This window comes from Protopterus annectens, chromosome 1.part2 (genome assembly GCF_019279795.1).
Source record: "Protopterus annectens isolate FY-2018-M chromosome 1.part2, PAN1.0, whole genome shotgun sequence".
Classification (NCBI taxonomy): domain Eukaryota; kingdom Metazoa; phylum Chordata; order Ceratodontiformes; family Protopteridae; genus Protopterus; species Protopterus annectens.
In genome coordinates this window covers 181,982,549-181,999,809 of record NC_056727.1, presented here as the reverse complement: position 1 = coordinate 181,999,809, position 17,261 = coordinate 181,982,549, and the positions used below count along the sequence as shown (strand labels likewise).

At 40.6% G+C, this 17,261-nt stretch overlaps 1 protein-coding gene across 3 annotated transcripts in view; it reads left to right on the top strand.

Annotated features, from left to right (window-relative positions):
* ANGEL2 (angel homolog 2) overlaps window positions 1-17,261 on the top strand; it is a 1,508,489-nt gene that overhangs the window by 1,031,678 nt on the left and 459,550 nt on the right. Inside the window, exons 10-11 of one of the 3 annotated variants that reach the window (XM_044055504.1) lie at window positions 10,651-10,860; window positions 10,987-11,055. In XM_044055504.1, coding sequence (XP_043911439.1) covers window positions 10,651-10,860; window positions 10,987-11,055 — 279 coding nt within the window. The remainder of the gene's footprint in view (window positions 1-10,650; window positions 10,861-10,986; window positions 11,056-17,261) is intronic. The other 2 variants (XM_044055502.1, XM_044055503.1) reach the window with 2 other exon arrangements.

Genomic DNA, 17,261 nt, shown 5'->3' with positions numbered 1-17,261 from the left:
TGACACAGTTGAATCCATACCAAGAAGACTGGACAAGATTCTAGCACCATCTTTGGGGAAAGAGATTTTGACTAATGGGGTGCCTGTTGATGTCATGGTGGTGGCCACCAAAAAGGAACTTGCTGAACAGAGTTCCACTGTTCATCCCCATAAGAAGGAGTCTAGGTTGATGGACAGGTTTGAGAAGCATGTCTATGCTTCAGTCACCTGCGCCCTAAAGTCACGAAATTATTTGGCACATTTTACTACGTTACAGTAGGATTTGATTAAGGAACTTTCAAATACCATATGAGGATCCATTCATCCGTGACTTCTCAATTGGCTACTCTACAATCGATTTCAAATTCATCCACAAGGATTATTCCTCATGTAGCCAAAGAGGTCTCAAGGGCAAGCGGGTTCAGGCATTTCCATCAGGAGATGTGCCTGGATGCAGTTATGTGATTTTGCTGAGCACTTCAAGTAATCTTTCATCAGTTCTCCCTTTGACGACACTTTCTTTCATTGTGGGGCTGAACAAGTAACTTTATCCAGGTATGAGAAAGATGGAAAGACCCTGTTTGCAGTGGGCGTACGTTTTTCGACCCCCTCAGAGCATTTTCAAGAAATCAGTGAGGTGGTCGAAAGTTGTGGTTTAGGAAATCCCAGGGTCCTTTCCAAGGGCCATATGGAGAAAGTTCCCCCAGGGACAGAGGGGGGGGGGACTCTTAATAGTAGATGTTGCCCCCATGGAAGAAGATGCCCCCAAAACCAGGGGTCCAGAGATTCGTTCTTGGACAGACCCTACCAATGCTTCTGAAAGGAGGCAGATTGCCCAAACATGGAAGCAATCTGGGTCAATTATCCCTACACCAGAAAGCCTGGCTAGACATAACAAAAGATACTTGGTGCAGAGGATTATATCTAGAGGCTATATAATGCCCTTTTCCCTTCCATCTTCAGTATCAAGAAAAATTCCTGCTATTCCACCCAGTCAGAGGGAAGAAGCAATGATTCAAATACAAAAGCTGCTAGAAAAAGTCATCCAGGAGGTCCCAGCAGACCAGATAGCATCCAGAACTTACTCAATGTTCTTTTTAGTGACAAAACAGGGGACCTGACACCAATTTTGGATCTCAGCAACCTGAACAAGTCAATTCAACCTACCAAGTTTTGGATGGTCACTGTTCAGTCCATTATCCCTTTTCTGGGCAAAGATGACTGGATGTGTTCGATAGACCTTTAGGATGCATATTATCACATAAAGATGAACAAATGATCCAGAAGGTACTTACCCTTCCGGTTAGGAGACTGGTCATTTACCAGTTCAGAGTTCACCACAGCTCCCAGGGTGTTCACCAAATGCTTGGCAGTAGTAGCAGCTCACATGAGACTGCAGGGATTCCTGGTGTTTCCATTTCTAGACAACTGGCTCATAACCACCCCAACCAGGCATCAATTGATAAGGGAAAGAAATCCGGTTCTCCAGACTTGTTCTCATCTGGGAATAACCATCAGTTACAAGTATCAGCTAGAAGCAACGTAGAATTTGGAATTCATTGGAGCAGTTTTCAACACAAAGTCAGTGATAGCTACACTGCCTCCCTCGAGATTACATTCTATCAGATCAGAGGTCAGAAAGATAATCTACAGTACAAAACATTTCAGCCTGCTTAGTCCTTCAGGCTCCAGGATCAATGTCAGCGGCAAAAATCCTAGTACCTTTAGCGAGATTTTTTATGAGGATTCTCCAGTGGATGCTAGCAACTCAGTCAGATCAGTTTGTACAAGGCTGTCCATTCATTCCCCCTCAAGCCAAAACCATAGTGACCTCAAGCGCTTCCCAGATGGGGTGGGAGGGCATTTTTCTGGGGTAAACAGTCCAAAGCACTTGGTCCTCCAAAGAGGCCAACTTGCATATCAGTGTCCTAGAGATAGTGCTTTTAACATTGCAGACCTTCTGGGATGCTCCCCCTTTGGGGCGATTGCAATTCAAATGGACAATATGACAGTAGTTTAATACATCAGCAAACAAGAAGAGACCAGATCCATACCCCTTGTATTGAGAAACACTCAGTGTGTGGCAATGGGCAATCTCATCCAGCCGCTTTCTCATAGCAACACACATTCTGGGGAATTCCAGTGTGATAGCAGACAAATGACCTTTTGCAAATGGAAGTTCCTTCTCCTTCTGCTGTGCCTCCAGTCCTGCCAGCTTTCCTGGGTGCTTTTTCTTCTAAGACCCCTGATTCTCAGGCTCCTTCCCCCAAGAGGCCATACAGATTTTACAAGGTGCCTGATGATTACAAGTTTCTCTATAAGTGTCCTTCAACTCATCCAGCTTGTTGTTTCTGTAGCTTCTGACAAATCTTCCCAGTTGTCTCCTTCTGCTAAACTTCTTCCATCTGATGAGGAGAGCAAAATTCTGGAGAGACTTGATAAAAAGGTTTACACTTCCTCCATATATCTAGGTATTGCTTAGCTCTACTTTCCCAGGCTTCATAAGCTCTTGCTTAGTTACCAGACTCTGAGATTAAAACTCAGTTTTTGTCTCTTTTGATAGCTTTTTCACAAGTAGCTAGACATTGCATTAAGTACAGCTGTGATGCTGTTGAGGCATCATCCAGAGCTGCTCCTAATTCTGTACTTTGGAGACACTCCTGGTTGAGGCTTCAACCTTGGCCAGACAACATTAAAGCAAAACTGTTAGACGCTCCTTTGGATAACTCAGCTCTTTTTGGCTCTGCAGCTGCAGACTTATTTAAGACTTTGCAAAGGGAAAAAAAAGGAATTTCAAGCTTTGAAGCATTTGTTCGTTTCTCCTGTTCCTATGTTTCATAGGAATTTTCCCACTAAGACATTCTTTGAGACAATTTTGCTTGTCTTCTGCATCTGCTTATGCTTCCAAACCTAAAATATCTGTTAGAATGCTTCTACAATCTAAACCTACTGCTTCTACTTCTTCCACTCAGCAGCCCTTTAAAGCCAGGCCCAGTTCTCTGTGGCTACCAACAGCGTCTTCCAAGTCTTACCCCTCTATCTCATTGTCTGTCTCTCTCTCTCTCTCTCTTTTCCAGCTTGGGCAAGGATCACTCAGCATTCTTGGATTCTGTCTATTATCCAACAGGGATACTTCATGACTTGGAAAATTCTTCCCCCCTTTCATTGGAATTCCACATACCCATGCAAGTCAACTGAATTTGTTTCCCAGAGGTTCTATCGCAGCTACATTTTTTTCAAGGTACAATTCAGAATGTGCCAGTGGATCAGAGAGGCAGAGAGTTTTACTCCAGGATGTCTCTGGTTCCCAAAAAAGATGGTCCTTTGAGACTAATCCTAGATCTTTCCCACTTAAACACTTTCCTAGAAGTGCCATCTTTCTGCATGCTGTCCTTACAAACGGTTTCCTCCGATGTCATCTCAGTCTTACATGGCCTCTCTAGACATCAAAGATGCTTATCTGCATATTCCCATACGTCTTCTGTACAGGAAATTTCTATGTTTCTTGGTGAGTTCTTTGCACTTTCAGTTCTCTGCCTTGCCTTTTGGTCTTACCACTGCCCCAAGGGTATTCACAAAGTGCTTTAGCCCATGTGATTGCCTTCTTGAGAGTCCAGGGTGTCTAGGTATATCCATACCTGGAAGATCTTCTTTTCCTGCCTCCTCTGTCAGAACAATTGTCTCAAAACCTGCAGGTGGCCATTCATCTCCTTCAAAGTCTAGGGTTCACCATAAATTTCAAAAAATCCTTTTTGACTCCCATCACAGGATCATATCTTTTTAGGGTGCAGATAAAGGACAGAGACCTTATGATGTTTTTTTCTTCCTACAGACAAGGTTCAGTCTGTCATTGCCTTTCTGGAAAACCTTTTACCTCTTCCCTCCATGACACCCAGGGGGTTTCCAAGACTTCTTGAGTTCATGGCTTCCACAATTCCCATGTTGCCCTTTGCATATCTCCACAGGAGGAAATTTCATTGGTTCCTGAAGTCAGTCTGGACACAGCATGCTCACCCTCTGGAGTTTGTGATTCCTGCCCTCCCCGGCCTAAAAACAGATTTCAGTAACTTATTCTGAATCCTGGCTGCCACCTCCTCCTCCTCCTGCCTCAGATGTCTCAACATGTCTTCACAGACACCTCAGACGTAGGGTGGGGGAGCAACATTTGCTTCCAAGAAGGTTCAGGGCCTTTGGTCTCCATCTCAAAGGAAGCAAGGAAATCAGGGCTCTGAATCTTGCTCTACAGGCCTTTCATCCTCTCTTTCAACCAGGCCCTCTGAAAATATTTACAGACAAACACCGTTGTTCTCTGGTATATAAGCAAGCAGGGAGGGATAACGTCTTACCTTCTGTGCAGGTTAGCTCTTAGGACATGGAAATTGGCAGTTCAGTACAGGGTGACTCTTCTTGTGGTTTTTATTCAGTCCACTGAAAGCACTGTGCAGACACCGTAAGCAGATCCCTGACTCAATCCCACAAATGGATGCTTCACAGGGATGTGTTTCTGGACTTGGTCTACCTGTGGGATACCTCTCTTCTGGATCTGTTTGCTTGCCTTCTGAACAGACAGCTTCCTCTATTTTGTGTCAGACTCCCACATCCTCTGGCTTGGAAGGTGGATACATTATCTTTCTTATGGAAGGGATGTTTCTTTATGCATGCTCCCCCTTCCCTCTCATTCAGAAGGTTCTGCTGAAGATTCAACAGGACAAACCAGAAATCTTGCTGGTGACTCCTGTTTGGCCAAGACAGTTTTGGTTCCCTCTTTTTCTACATTTAGCCAAGGGCAATCATCACAAGTTACCCCTCAGAGTGGACATGCTCACACAAGACAAGGGATCTCTGTTTCATCCATTTTTGTCAACCTTACAACTGACCCTGTGGGTGATCAAATTTTGATTCCTTTCAGGCACCTTTTTTCACAGGACGTGCTTAGGGTTCTGCAGGAGCCTGGAAACCCAATGCTAGAAAATCTTACTTATCCAACTGGAAGAGGTTTTCCATCTGATGTCTTTCAAGAAATCTGGATCCATTTTCAGTGGCTATTCTAGTAGTTCTTTCTTAATTGTGTGAATTACTTAACAGTGCCTTGTCTTACTCAGTGAAAGTTCACTTGTCTGCTGTTTCTGCTTGTCTGCCATTATCTCCACATTTTACCATCTAGATTGGAAGTAAAACTTTTTTCTTACATATTAAACCTCCCAGGAAAACAGTTCCACCTCTTTGGAATTTGAACTGTGTCTTAGAGAAGCTTACTGTGGCTCCTTTTGAGCCAGCAGCCTCAGCTTCTTTAAAGTTCTGTACTTGGAAAACAGTGGTTCTGTTGGCCTTTACATCACCAAGGAGGGTTTCTGACATTCAGGCTTTGGCTTCCCCACCTTTCTTGGTTTTCCACAAGGGCATGGTTTCATTGTGTTCCAATCCTTCGTTTATGCCTAAGGTGGTGAATGAGGTGTCTCTTAGTCAATCTATTCAGTTGCCTACCTCTTTCTCTTCTCGTCAGTCCTCTAGTGAAAGGATCTTGCATAACTTGGATGTACATATACTACTAAGATTCTACTTGGATAAGACTAAGGCCATCAGGAAATCTGATCAGCTCTTTGTTTTTTTTCCATCACAGGGCTCTGGGTTTGCATGTCTCTAAACAAATTCTTCTTGGATCTCCAAGGCTATTGTATTTTGCTGTGATTTCCATGGTATTTCTCTTGCTGTGTCTGTCAGGGCTCATTGTACTAGATCTATGGCTTTCTCACAGGCATTCTTTAAAGGCCTGGATACTAATTCTATTTTGGAGGCTGCTACATGGTCTTCTGTGCACACTTTCATGAAACATTACACGGACACCATTTCTAGAAAGAGCAAGGTTTGCTAGAGCCATTTTTCATGGTTTTGTTGAGAATTCTGCAGTGCAAAGTCCTCTACTCCTCCCAGGGTTCCTACTAAGCTTTGGTATTCTCCCACATGTAAAGAACATTGAATAGAAGGATACAGAATAGTTGTGTAAAATCTTAACATAACCATAGCTGTCCTCTTCTATGTTGCAGTATTCTGTCCACCTTCACCTCTACATCTTGTTCCTTAGTTCTGGTATTCCTTCTGGGGCATTTCAGTTCTGAGGATTGTATGTGCGGACATCCTTTTATGGCTGACATTGTCAGAACATGCGTGCAATGTCCCATGTACTTGTTAAATGCTGTTATATAGTGGACGAACGTCTGGTCGTTGGGTGGAGAACTTCCCACATGTAAAGAATACTGCAACAAAGAATAGAAGGACATCTATGGTTATGGTAAAATTTTACAGAACTGTTCTTCTTTCTTTTTATTATTTATATGTGCTATAATTCTTTGATATGATTTAGTTTAGTCATTTTCTAAGAGCAAGTTTATGCAAGCTTAAAGGGTTTACTGAATATACCTGAAGTTTAAGTTTTTCCAGGTTTAATGAAAGTTTGATTTAGAATTTCAGCATATTTTATATTTGTTTTTGAGTTTACACTGACTGATAGCATCATTTGGTTTTGGATTTAACTTTAGTGTGTTTATTTTGGCCTCCAATTTATGCAGTTCATTGTCCCATTTTCTTGTTTTAGTAATATACCAGCTTGTAACTCTTCTGTTGAAGTAAGCCTTTAATGAATCCCACAGGACAATGTCAGATACCTCACCATTCATGGCTTATTTCTATGACATTTTTGTTCTTTTTGGTGTACCAATCCTTGAATCCATTTATCTTAATAATTAATGCTGGTAATCTCCTGTGGTGTATTAAATTCCATTTTAAAAATAATAATAAAGATTGTAGCATTATGGTCTAATAATGGCCATGAAACAATTGAAACTCCTCTGATATGTGATAACAGATTGAGACAAAATTTTATCAATGTTTGTTTTTGTTCCATATTTATATGAATAATGGGTAAATTGAAGTGAGTTTGTTTTCCTTGACTCACATATATCCTTTAAATTCATTGGATTTTTTTTTTAAGTGTTTGGCTGAAGTTGTGATTCTCAGCTTTCTGTTTGCAGTGAAATCTCTGATAAAATGCAGTTAAAATCACAAGCCATTATGATTTCACCTTTCATGTAATAGGTTGTAGTGTCTTAAGTCATTTTTTTGTATCTTCAGCTCCAACCCTTGGAATTCAGTTAGTTCAGCAATGTATATAGTATTCTGTTTCACTCAGTTATAACAATGCTTAACATACCATTTTCATCAGCATAGGTATATTTTAGTTTTGGCATTACTGTCGAGTTCTTCCATAAAATGAGGGTGCTTCTTCTTTTAGCTCAAAAGCCAGAACCTGCTAAAACCAAATAATTCTTTAATAAAAGTTTATTTATATCTTTATTAAATCCATATGTTTCCTGTAGAAATACTATTTGAGTTTTATGTAATTGTAGGTATTTAAACAAACTTCCTCTCTTTACTGAATTATTCATTTCCATTAATATTAATAGGTATGCATTTAAAATCAGACATTTATACAAGAGAGAAAGAAATGTGTAATGAAATCACATTTATGTACAAAACTTATATATTTTAAATATATATAATATAATATAATATATATATATATATAGAGAGAGAGAGATATAGCACAATATGAAATCTTCAGCTGTTGACAAAACTTTTGAAGCAAATAAAAAAAATTAGCTAATGAAATCACCCTAAAACATTCTACCATGGAAAATATATTATTAGTTTGTTGAAAATGATGAACAAACTACCTCACAAAACCCTCTGTTCAGCTCATAGGTGTTTACTGGGCTTACAACCACAAGGACCTTTTTAAGCCTAGCCATGCATCCCAAGTCTCTGACAAGTTCTGATACCCTTGATAAGTGTAAGCATGGGCCTGGGAGATGAACCATTTATAGGTTACCTGTGTCCATTAGAGAAATAGGTGCCAAACCAGAGATAAATTTCCGGTTTCCCATCCAGTTGTCCAAGTTGCACTTGAATTAGGTTGGGGAGGAACTCTGCATAACATGGATGGGGAGCCTGTTCCATAGACTCAGTAGTCTTTGGGATACATTCCTATCTCTCCAGTAGGTCCTGTTTATATCGTAGGCAAGGTTTAAGTCTTTAGAATGGGTAATTCTGGTGCTGTTTGTTTTGTGGATATGCAGGAGATCCATTAGAGTCGGGTCTGACAATGCCCTGTATGCCAGGCACAGATCTCCCTTCAAAAGCCTGTAGGAGGCAGAATACAGGGCTAGGGCCTTGAGGCAGGCAGCATAGGACATTTTACTTGCACCCTGTATTCTTTTAGTGAGGAACCTCTGTGGACATTCCAGTTGTTAGATTTGCCTGGTTAAGTACATACTAAAGGGGGCATTGTACTCAATAGGTCTGATGAATGCCAAATACAGTGGAACAATGACTTCCTTGGACTTAGATGCCATACCTTTGTTTATAAGTTGTGCAACATAGAATGATTTCTTCACAGCTGTAGACACATGATGGTCAAAGGATAGATTGCTATCTGTGTCCCCAAGTCCCTGACTACTGGGTCAACTCTAAGGGGTGTGTTGTTAATATGATAGTTAACAGGGATGGATGACTTCCCAAAGGATGCTATTATGTATTTCTTGGCATTTAGTTTTAGTCCATGGCTCTGACACCAGTTGGTTGTCTGTGTCCGCCCCTCCTGGAGAACATTTCTGTTAGTGTGAGATTCAGTGACAACTCCTAATTTGCAATCATCTGCAAATTTAGTCAGCCAGAGACCACTAACATTGGTCTTGACTTCAGTGAAGTAAATGCCAAAGAGGAGCGGTCCAAGGACTGATCCATGAGGGAATGCACTTGTGACTGGCCTCTTTGTAGAGATGGACTCCCCAATTCTAACTTCTTGGGTCCTGTCTGTGAGCCAGTTGGCTGTCCACCGGGTGAAATACGGGTTTGTACCTAACCTCGTGAGTTTGTGAGCAATGCCTGAGTGGGATATTGTGTCAAATGCCTTGGCCAGGTCAAGGTAGGCAGTGTGAACGATTTTGCCCTCATCCATTGCTTTGGTGACCTTCTAAAAGAAGTCCACCAGGTTGAGTAGGCTTGATCTGCCCTAGATGAAACCAAACTGGGTTGGGTCCAGAGTTTGGAGATTATTTTTTTCCATGTCTTTACATATAAAACTAGTGAGACTTATGGGTCTGTAGTTTCCAGGGTCTGTAGATGGCCCAACTTTGTGCAGAGAGATGACTGTTGCCTTTCTCCATTCATTAGGCGCAAAGCCTGTTTGGTGGCTACAGTTAAATAGTAATTCCAGGATGGAGGTGGGAGTGCTCTGTGAATGAAAGTAACTTGTCCTGTCGTTATTTGTTCAATTTAAACAGTCTGGCTCTGTGGGATGAGTGTGCATTTTTGTAAAATAAGTTGTAATAATTGGGCTGCTGTGTTTTTTCCTGAAACAAACTTGAAATATATTATTGTAACCATTATTAATTTATTTTACCATAATCAGATAACTGAGGTTCATGCAGTTCAGCAGTAGGCTTTAATTGCTGGGTGCACATGCTATTTGTGGATGAGAATGGCTGATCCTGCTGTCAGGATCAAGTTAAACAGTCATTAGTTTGGTTTCACAGAATTAGTGTGCATTTATTTAAAGCAGAATGGGATACTTTACTGTGACCATTTTTTTAATCACAATTGAACATGGTCAGGGAGCTCTTACTGATGGTTACAGACACTGGTAGATTTTAATAACAGCAGTTCAGATGGTCTTAAATCACAAGAATGAATTCAGAAGAATGTGTGCATTTATACATGGTCCCAAAAGTTTGTAAGGGTAGATTAATAGGCCCTTGGTTTGACAACCACCTACGTTGTACTTACTTCATCAACTTGTTGCAGATTAAGAATGCATTTCTTTAGCTATTACAAGGGGTTGGCATAGCAGAATGGAAAAATGCCATAGTGAAAATGTTAGCATGTGTACAACACACTAACAGATCCCCACCTGAACCCCTGTGCTAGGTACTGTAACTCTGAGTTCACCGTTTTACTAGCACAAACAATATTTGTGTCTACAACAAAAAATACATAAAATAAAAAAGATTTTTCTACAGTCACAGTTTTCTCACAGAGATTATCAGAATCGAATTGTTTAACAACTTGTCCTTCAGTCTTCTAATGTGGCAGTGAAGATATACAGAGATGTTTCTTACAGGGGTAGTGAAGGGTGTTGCCAGTGGATTGGAGAACAAACTTTAACCATTGGTTGTAGAAAAGGGATCAATGCAAGGAGAAGTGTCTTCAGTTTCTTTACTGATGGCTGCTCATCATATGTAGTCTTTCAAGTTTATTTCTGCAGACAAAGCCAGAGAGTGGTTTCATATGCTCACCAGCTCTCTGTGGTCCAGATTGTTAGCTGTTGCACAGTCAGATATACTCCTCCCCAAGTTTTCTTGTGCCAGCTGGTTTAAACTGTTATAGTTTGGATAAAGGTCCTTCCACTGGTAGCCATAGATTGATAGGATAGAATTTCTAATTAATCTGAGTAGAACATTTCCAGGCTAAACTTATTTCTAAGTTTATCTAAAATTGAATTCATGGTTGGTGCCAGCAGAAATTTGGAGTAAGTGTTTTTCTGTTTCAGTTTGTATGACAAACACAGCATCTCATTTGTATTGTTTTTTTGAAGTATACATTTCAGTTTTCCTTCAGCAGGAAACTCCAAGTTTAAATTCAAAGAAGAGCAGTACACAGGAACCAGTCTGCAAGATCACACTAAGCCACAGGAAAACTCTGCATCTACAGAGACCATGTTAGAATCTCATTCTTTATCCATTGCTCGTAAGATGGAAGAACAATCAAGTCATTTAGAAGGCACTGCTGAGGAACATAAAAATGATGGTGAGCTTTATCAGCAATGTTGTAAGTATTTCTGGAACTTTTTAACTCTGAAGTCTTTAGTTTGCTTGCACATGCATTTTAAATGTTTACCGTAAAATAAGCAAATGCAAGTGTATTAAGTTGGTTGACTTATGTTATTATTTTTAGATGCACAAAATGAAGAAAAACTTAATGAACAGGAGAAGTATGAAGAAGCATGGAGATTATATAATGAAGGTAAGTAGCATTAAATTTGTGTGTAAGAAAATGTAATATGATGATTTTTTTTTAAACTGTGATACATGTCCACTAATGTTTTATATTAAACAGAAGACGGAAAGTTTTAGCAGTGACGCATTCTTTCTGATGTGTGAAGTTCTCATAGCGACATGTCTAGACATTTGCTTGAAACAACTCAAACCTTTTTCAGAGCTCAGTATTTGAATTACACATCATAGGAATGCATTTCTTTCAGTTAACAGAAATTGTTAGCAGTCCATTCTCCATTTCTTAATTAAACATGGTAGCCATAGACTTTTAACAGCCAAGATATTAATTAATCAGGTGCCAGGATCGGAGAATGTAAGATTTTTATTTCCCAGAATATGTTATTGATTGTTAAAGCTACCTTTTAAGTTTGTCCTTTTTATTTCTAAATAAAAAAACAGAGAAACTAATGGTCTTAAAACTTTGTTGATGAGCTTAGTTACAATAATTTCCAAAAGTCATGAAACCCAGGTAGTGTTCCAAAGCAACAAGCTTTTATTCGTCACAGACAAGCGAGCCACAGGGGGGCTGGAATTTATTGGAGACAACTGACAAAGGAACCAAGGTATTGGGAGCAAGTAACTAGAGAAGGAAAGGTAATAGAATGGGAAGATGCCAAGTATTTGTTTGGACTGCAGGTTAGAGATTGCCTTCCCGGTCACAGATTAATATTGGAGTATAGGCAAAGAGAAAGAAGTAGGGGGGTCCTAAATGAAAGACCAGCACAGGTAGAGCTTTTTGTAGAATCTAGAACATAAACTGTGGGATAACTATAAGAATCCATCACAGGAGGTTAGAGGAATGGGAAGAGAGATTGGATAAGTAATTCTCAAAGAAATAATGGGGGTATGTGTGTGTGTGTATATATGTATATATATATATATATATATATATATATATATATATATATATATATATATATATATATAAAATGTACATTTCCCAAATATGCAACAAAATCTAGAAGATTTAGTATTTTTACTTGGAAATGTTTACATAGATATTTTTATACCCCAAGTAGACTCCAGAGAATTTTTTTCCCCAGTAGACGGAGGTGTGATGGGGAAGAAAGAGGTAGTCGAGATCATATTTTCTGTGAGTGTAATGACTTGGCAGACTTTAAAGATTCCCTGCAGACTACTCTGTCAGAGATGTTGGGTGAGCAAATTGGTGTAATGAGGGAAATTATTTTTCTGACCCGTGATAAAGAATTGGAATTGCCTAGACATAGTAAGGCCTTGCTGAGTCTAATTGTGGTGGCTGCCAAAAAAGCAATTGCTAGAAAATGGAAATCTAAGTCTAAGCCAGCTCTACTAGAAGTAGTGAATAAAGTGACAGAGATAAAATAACATGCTGCACCTCAGAAAATCCAAATCCCATCGAGCTACACGCTCGAGAGATTTGAATCTCAGCACTGAAATAAATAGGACATGCTGGAGGGACAGATTCATAACCCAGAGGCTCCCTTCACTCTGGAATAAAATCCCAGTCCAGGTTTGGCAGAGTCCCTCATTGACTCTCTTCAAGAGGAATCTTGATGAGTGGATGGGAGATTGTACGTTTACCCCGGGTATCACTTCTGTGTCACTGTTGGACAGAGGCACAGTATACTAACCTCGAAAAAGGGCATAGCAAAATTCATTTAAAATGGGTGGCGAAAGCCAAACACACTCTGGCTAGACTTATAAATGCCCTAGGGCAGATAGCCTAGTATGAACCTATGAACCTATGGAATTGGGATCTTTAGAAAAGGGTAGAAGTAAATTGCGTAGGAAAAAATGGGAATTGTGGGAGCAATAAATGCACAGGAAGAATGAGGTTTAAAAGAAGGCAGGTAATAATTAGGTAGATTATGTGATATATAATGTTTGCAGCTAGAATTGTGTCAGTATGGTCTGTGATATAAAATGCTCTCAACTGGGATTGTGTCGATATGGTTTGTTTTAATTTATATAAATGCTTGATTGCCTATGTCATAAGTGATCATTTATAAAGAAGTTTCTTGTTTAAAAAATATACACATAAGGTAATTTCTATATCCTTGATAACAATAAAATAAAATTCACTGCTGTCTCTGTCTCAGTTTTAGTATACTGTTTTGATTGATAATTACCATCACCTTGTTACATGTAGTGGAAATTGTCTTCTTTTTAACATATTAAGTTAATGCCTACAATTCGTCTGGTTGCCCCACTGAAATTATCACTGTTATTCTGTTGACTGTAGTATTATTATGTTCATAAAGTAACCGTGTCTGTATGAAAGCAAACATAAGGAGTCTTTGATGAATGAGCCTGGAGTTCAGAGATACTTTTACTGGAAGTGATAGCCACTAAAAAGGCGGTTTTCCAAGACAGATACTTTGTCAGTTTTTGCTAAAGGTTCAAAGGGTTTTTGAGTCTAACATTGGAGTACCACTGTTCAATCCCAGGGAGGTGATGGAGCCTTTGCTGGAGGTCTATGTAGGAAAGTGCCTTTTAAAAAAGCCTTACATAACTTGGAAGCAGCCAAACAATAGTTGTTGTCCCCTTTATGAAAATTTGATACTGCTGCCAAATGTACTTTAATCATGGAAAAACTAGCACTTTCTTTGAAAAGAGAAGCTAGAAAGTCTAGTATAGGAGAGGCAGGGGCAGTAAAAGGGTCAGTGTTGTTTCTTGTATTCCAAAAATAAAATTTTTCCCTTTACACCTGTAAATCATTTTGGTGGAGTCTTTTTGTGAGGATAACAGCATGGCATGTACTGGGGAAGAAAGCCAGGGCTGTCCGGCTATTACTGGAAGTGGAGAAATCATGTGGTTAGTTTGAGGGCTGGGATATTGGGATGATTCATCTCTGGAGGATGTGACAGAAGGTCTAGACTTGGGTCCAGTGTCCAGGGAATGATGATAAAGATGAGACCAAAGGAAGGGGACCACACCTGTCTAGGCCAGAAAAGAGTGATGGGGATGATCAAGCTCTTCAACCGACTTGCTTTCTGTAAGAATTTTGAGAGCAGAGGTACTGCGGGATAGGTGTAAAAGAGACCAGATGGCCGAACGTGGACTACAGCATCTATCTGTGACTCCCCCTGAGAGGGGATCATGGCAAGATACCTGCTGCACTTTTTGCTGGGGATGCAAAGTGGTCACAGCAAGGACTGGCCCAAAGTCAAAAACTTTTCCCCACCACTGATTGAGAGACCATTCATGACGCATCAAAAGTTTGTCTGCTGCATTGTATTTCCCCAGAATGTCCATTGCTGCCAGAAAGTGGTTGGAGGAGATCATCCATTGCCAGACTTTCATTACTTCTTGGCAGAGGGGATAAGATGAAGTTCCCCCTTGTTTGTTGATGTACCAGACCACAGACATGTTGTAGGTTTGAATCGCAATGGTCCCTAGAGGAAGAGCATCTTGAACTGCCTGCAGTGCTAAAAGGACTACTCCTCTCCAGAATGTTGATAAGCAAACTGGTCTCTTGGAGGGATCATGTGCCTTGGACCATCCTTCTCAAGTAATACCCCTAACCTCAGTTGGGAGGCGGCTGTGGTCACTGTGGCCAACAGGGGAGGAAAAACAAAAGGGCAACCTAGGTAAATATATGATTCGCTCCACCAGTGAATATGTTTGCATATTTGAGTAAGTTTGACTGGAAATGACAGGGGTTGTTGAGGAAGAGACCATTGAACAGCTGGAGTCCATTAAAGAAAACCCATAAAGTAGCATGCTAAATGGACTAGAACTATTGCACTGCCTTGGAGCCTAAAGCTTGAAGAATTAGTCCGGCAGGAGGAGCAGGATGAGATAGAATTTGATGAACCTGAGGTCTGAGTGTGCCTGTATGGTGAGAAGATAAGGAAGCAATCTGAGTAGTGTTCAGATGTGCAGCAATAAACTCCATGCTCTGTACCGGTGTCATTTTTGATATGGCAAAATTGTTATACCTAGTGACTGACAAATCTGGAGCAAGTAGTCCCTGGACTGCTCTAGGAGATGCATGGTTGGGAAGGTGATGAAGCCAGTCATCTAGATATGGAAACACTCGGAATCTTTCTAGTCTCAAATGAGCTGCCATCACTACTATACACCTGGTAAATACCTTGAAAGCTATGATGAGTCCAAAGGGCAGGGCACTGAAATGGTAGTGACTGGCTCCCATCCAAAAGCATAAGTGTATCCGGGATTACGTGTCTATTTTGATGTGATAGTGCACATCCTGAAGATCTATGGAGCACATCCAATTGTAGATTGTCCTTGCATAAACACAGCAGAATGGACTGAACTATGACGATTCACAACTTTGATTTCTTCACAAATTCATTTAATTTGCTCAGATCCAGAATTGGTCTTGGGTTCCTGTCCTTTTTGACACTAAAAAGAAAAGTAAGTTCCGAATGCTGTTTGGTCTGGTGGGACATCCTGGATGACTATCTTGTCTAGCAGCTTTTACCTTTCTTGTGCTGCAGCTTCCCTCTGACTGGGTGGAACATCAGGGAGCATCTTTCTTTTGGAAACTGGTATCTGGGAAAAGGGTATGAAATAACATCTGGATATTAATTTTAGCACACAAGTATTTTTTGTTATAGCAGCCTAGGCTTCTTGGTGCAAGGACAACGTCCACCGACTGCCTCCAGAGGTGGGCAGTTGGGCAGCACTTCAGGAGCGCAGAAAGGAGTCTCTGGAACCCTGATTTTGCAGGCATCTTCTGCCTTTGAGGGTGGTGCCTTCCGTTCAAACTCCCTCCTCTGCCTATGAATGAGTTCTATCAGTGTGAGTCCTGTTAAGGTCCCTGGGATTTGTAGAACCACGTTTTCTTGCCACCTCTGATTCCTTAAAGTTTGATAAGGGTTAGAAAATGTAATTCTTACAGCAGACTAGGTCTTTCCTTCTTGTTCACTATGGGTAAATATTTCTTTCACAGAAGGGCCAAACAAGGATGTTCCATCAAAGGTAGCATTGACAAAAGACGACTTGAAAGGCTCCACAAAGTTGCATAGCCACAACCAGGCATGTGGCTTCGGCTCTGGGACTCAACCTGATCCAAAGGCTTAGGAACAGAACTGGTCAGCGATACTGTCATAATCAAAGAAGTAATTCTCTTTGTATCCAACTCGAGAACTCTTGGAACAGTCTGATCCCAGGGCTCTGAAACCAATGATAAAACTGTGTGAGTAGTGGCAGCAAAACCCACGGATCCAATAGAGGATGGAGCTGAGATAACCCCCATCTGGATCTGAGCCCTAAGAAATTTTCACATCATCCTATCCACATGTGCTTCGGAAAGACTCCTGGAGGACCTGATGATGGATGAAGTAGTTGACTCAGGTCTGGAATGCTTTTTAGGTGTCTGTATAAAAGGAGAATAGAGCTGAGGGGGAGATAGGATCTATCAGTAACTCGGATGAGCAAGTCCTTGGCATGTAACACGTGCTAGGCTTAGGATCTGATGATTTGAGTTGTAGATCTGACTGAATTTTCAGTGGGATCCGAGGGCTTAGGATCCAAAAGCTTTGGGTTCACAGTCTTATCTTTTTGGGTCCGACAAACATGGAGCCACCAATTTGGGAACTTTTGATGGTGACTCTGAGGAAGTCTTAGGAGACTTTGGAAGCAGGTGCTTCTTGTGCTCCTATGGAACTTAAGATGACTTGCTGGGGGTCTGACCCCCTGAAGAGGAAGAAGATGGAGGCAGAAGCAAACTCTAAGTGCAAGTTTTCTACGCCTGTCCGCTATGGCTCCTGAATTAAGCCCTGCACAAATGGTATAGTTTGTATTTAAATGAGATGCACCTAAGCAATAGGCACAGTCCTTGTGAGCATCCAAGTTAGAGATTTTATGCGCAGAAGTGCATTTCTTGAAACTTGTCAGCCATGACAGTAAAAATCCACAGAGGAAAAAATAGTTAAAGGACAGATTTTTTTCAAGGAAAAATACCACCAATGGTAAAAAATGAATACCCTTTTTAATAGGGTAGGAGTTATAGAAGAAATGAAGAAAAAGACAACGACAAAATGCCAGCAATGGTATGTTTGAGAGGTTACTATACAAACAGTAGAAGCGAAACACAGAAAATCCGAAAATTAAGAGGGAGGTTTAAGTTTAGAGAGAGTGTGTGTGTGTGTGTGTGTGTGTGTGTGTGTGTGTGTGTGTGTGTGTGTGTGTGTGTGTGTGTGTGTGTGTAGAATTTAGAGTGAA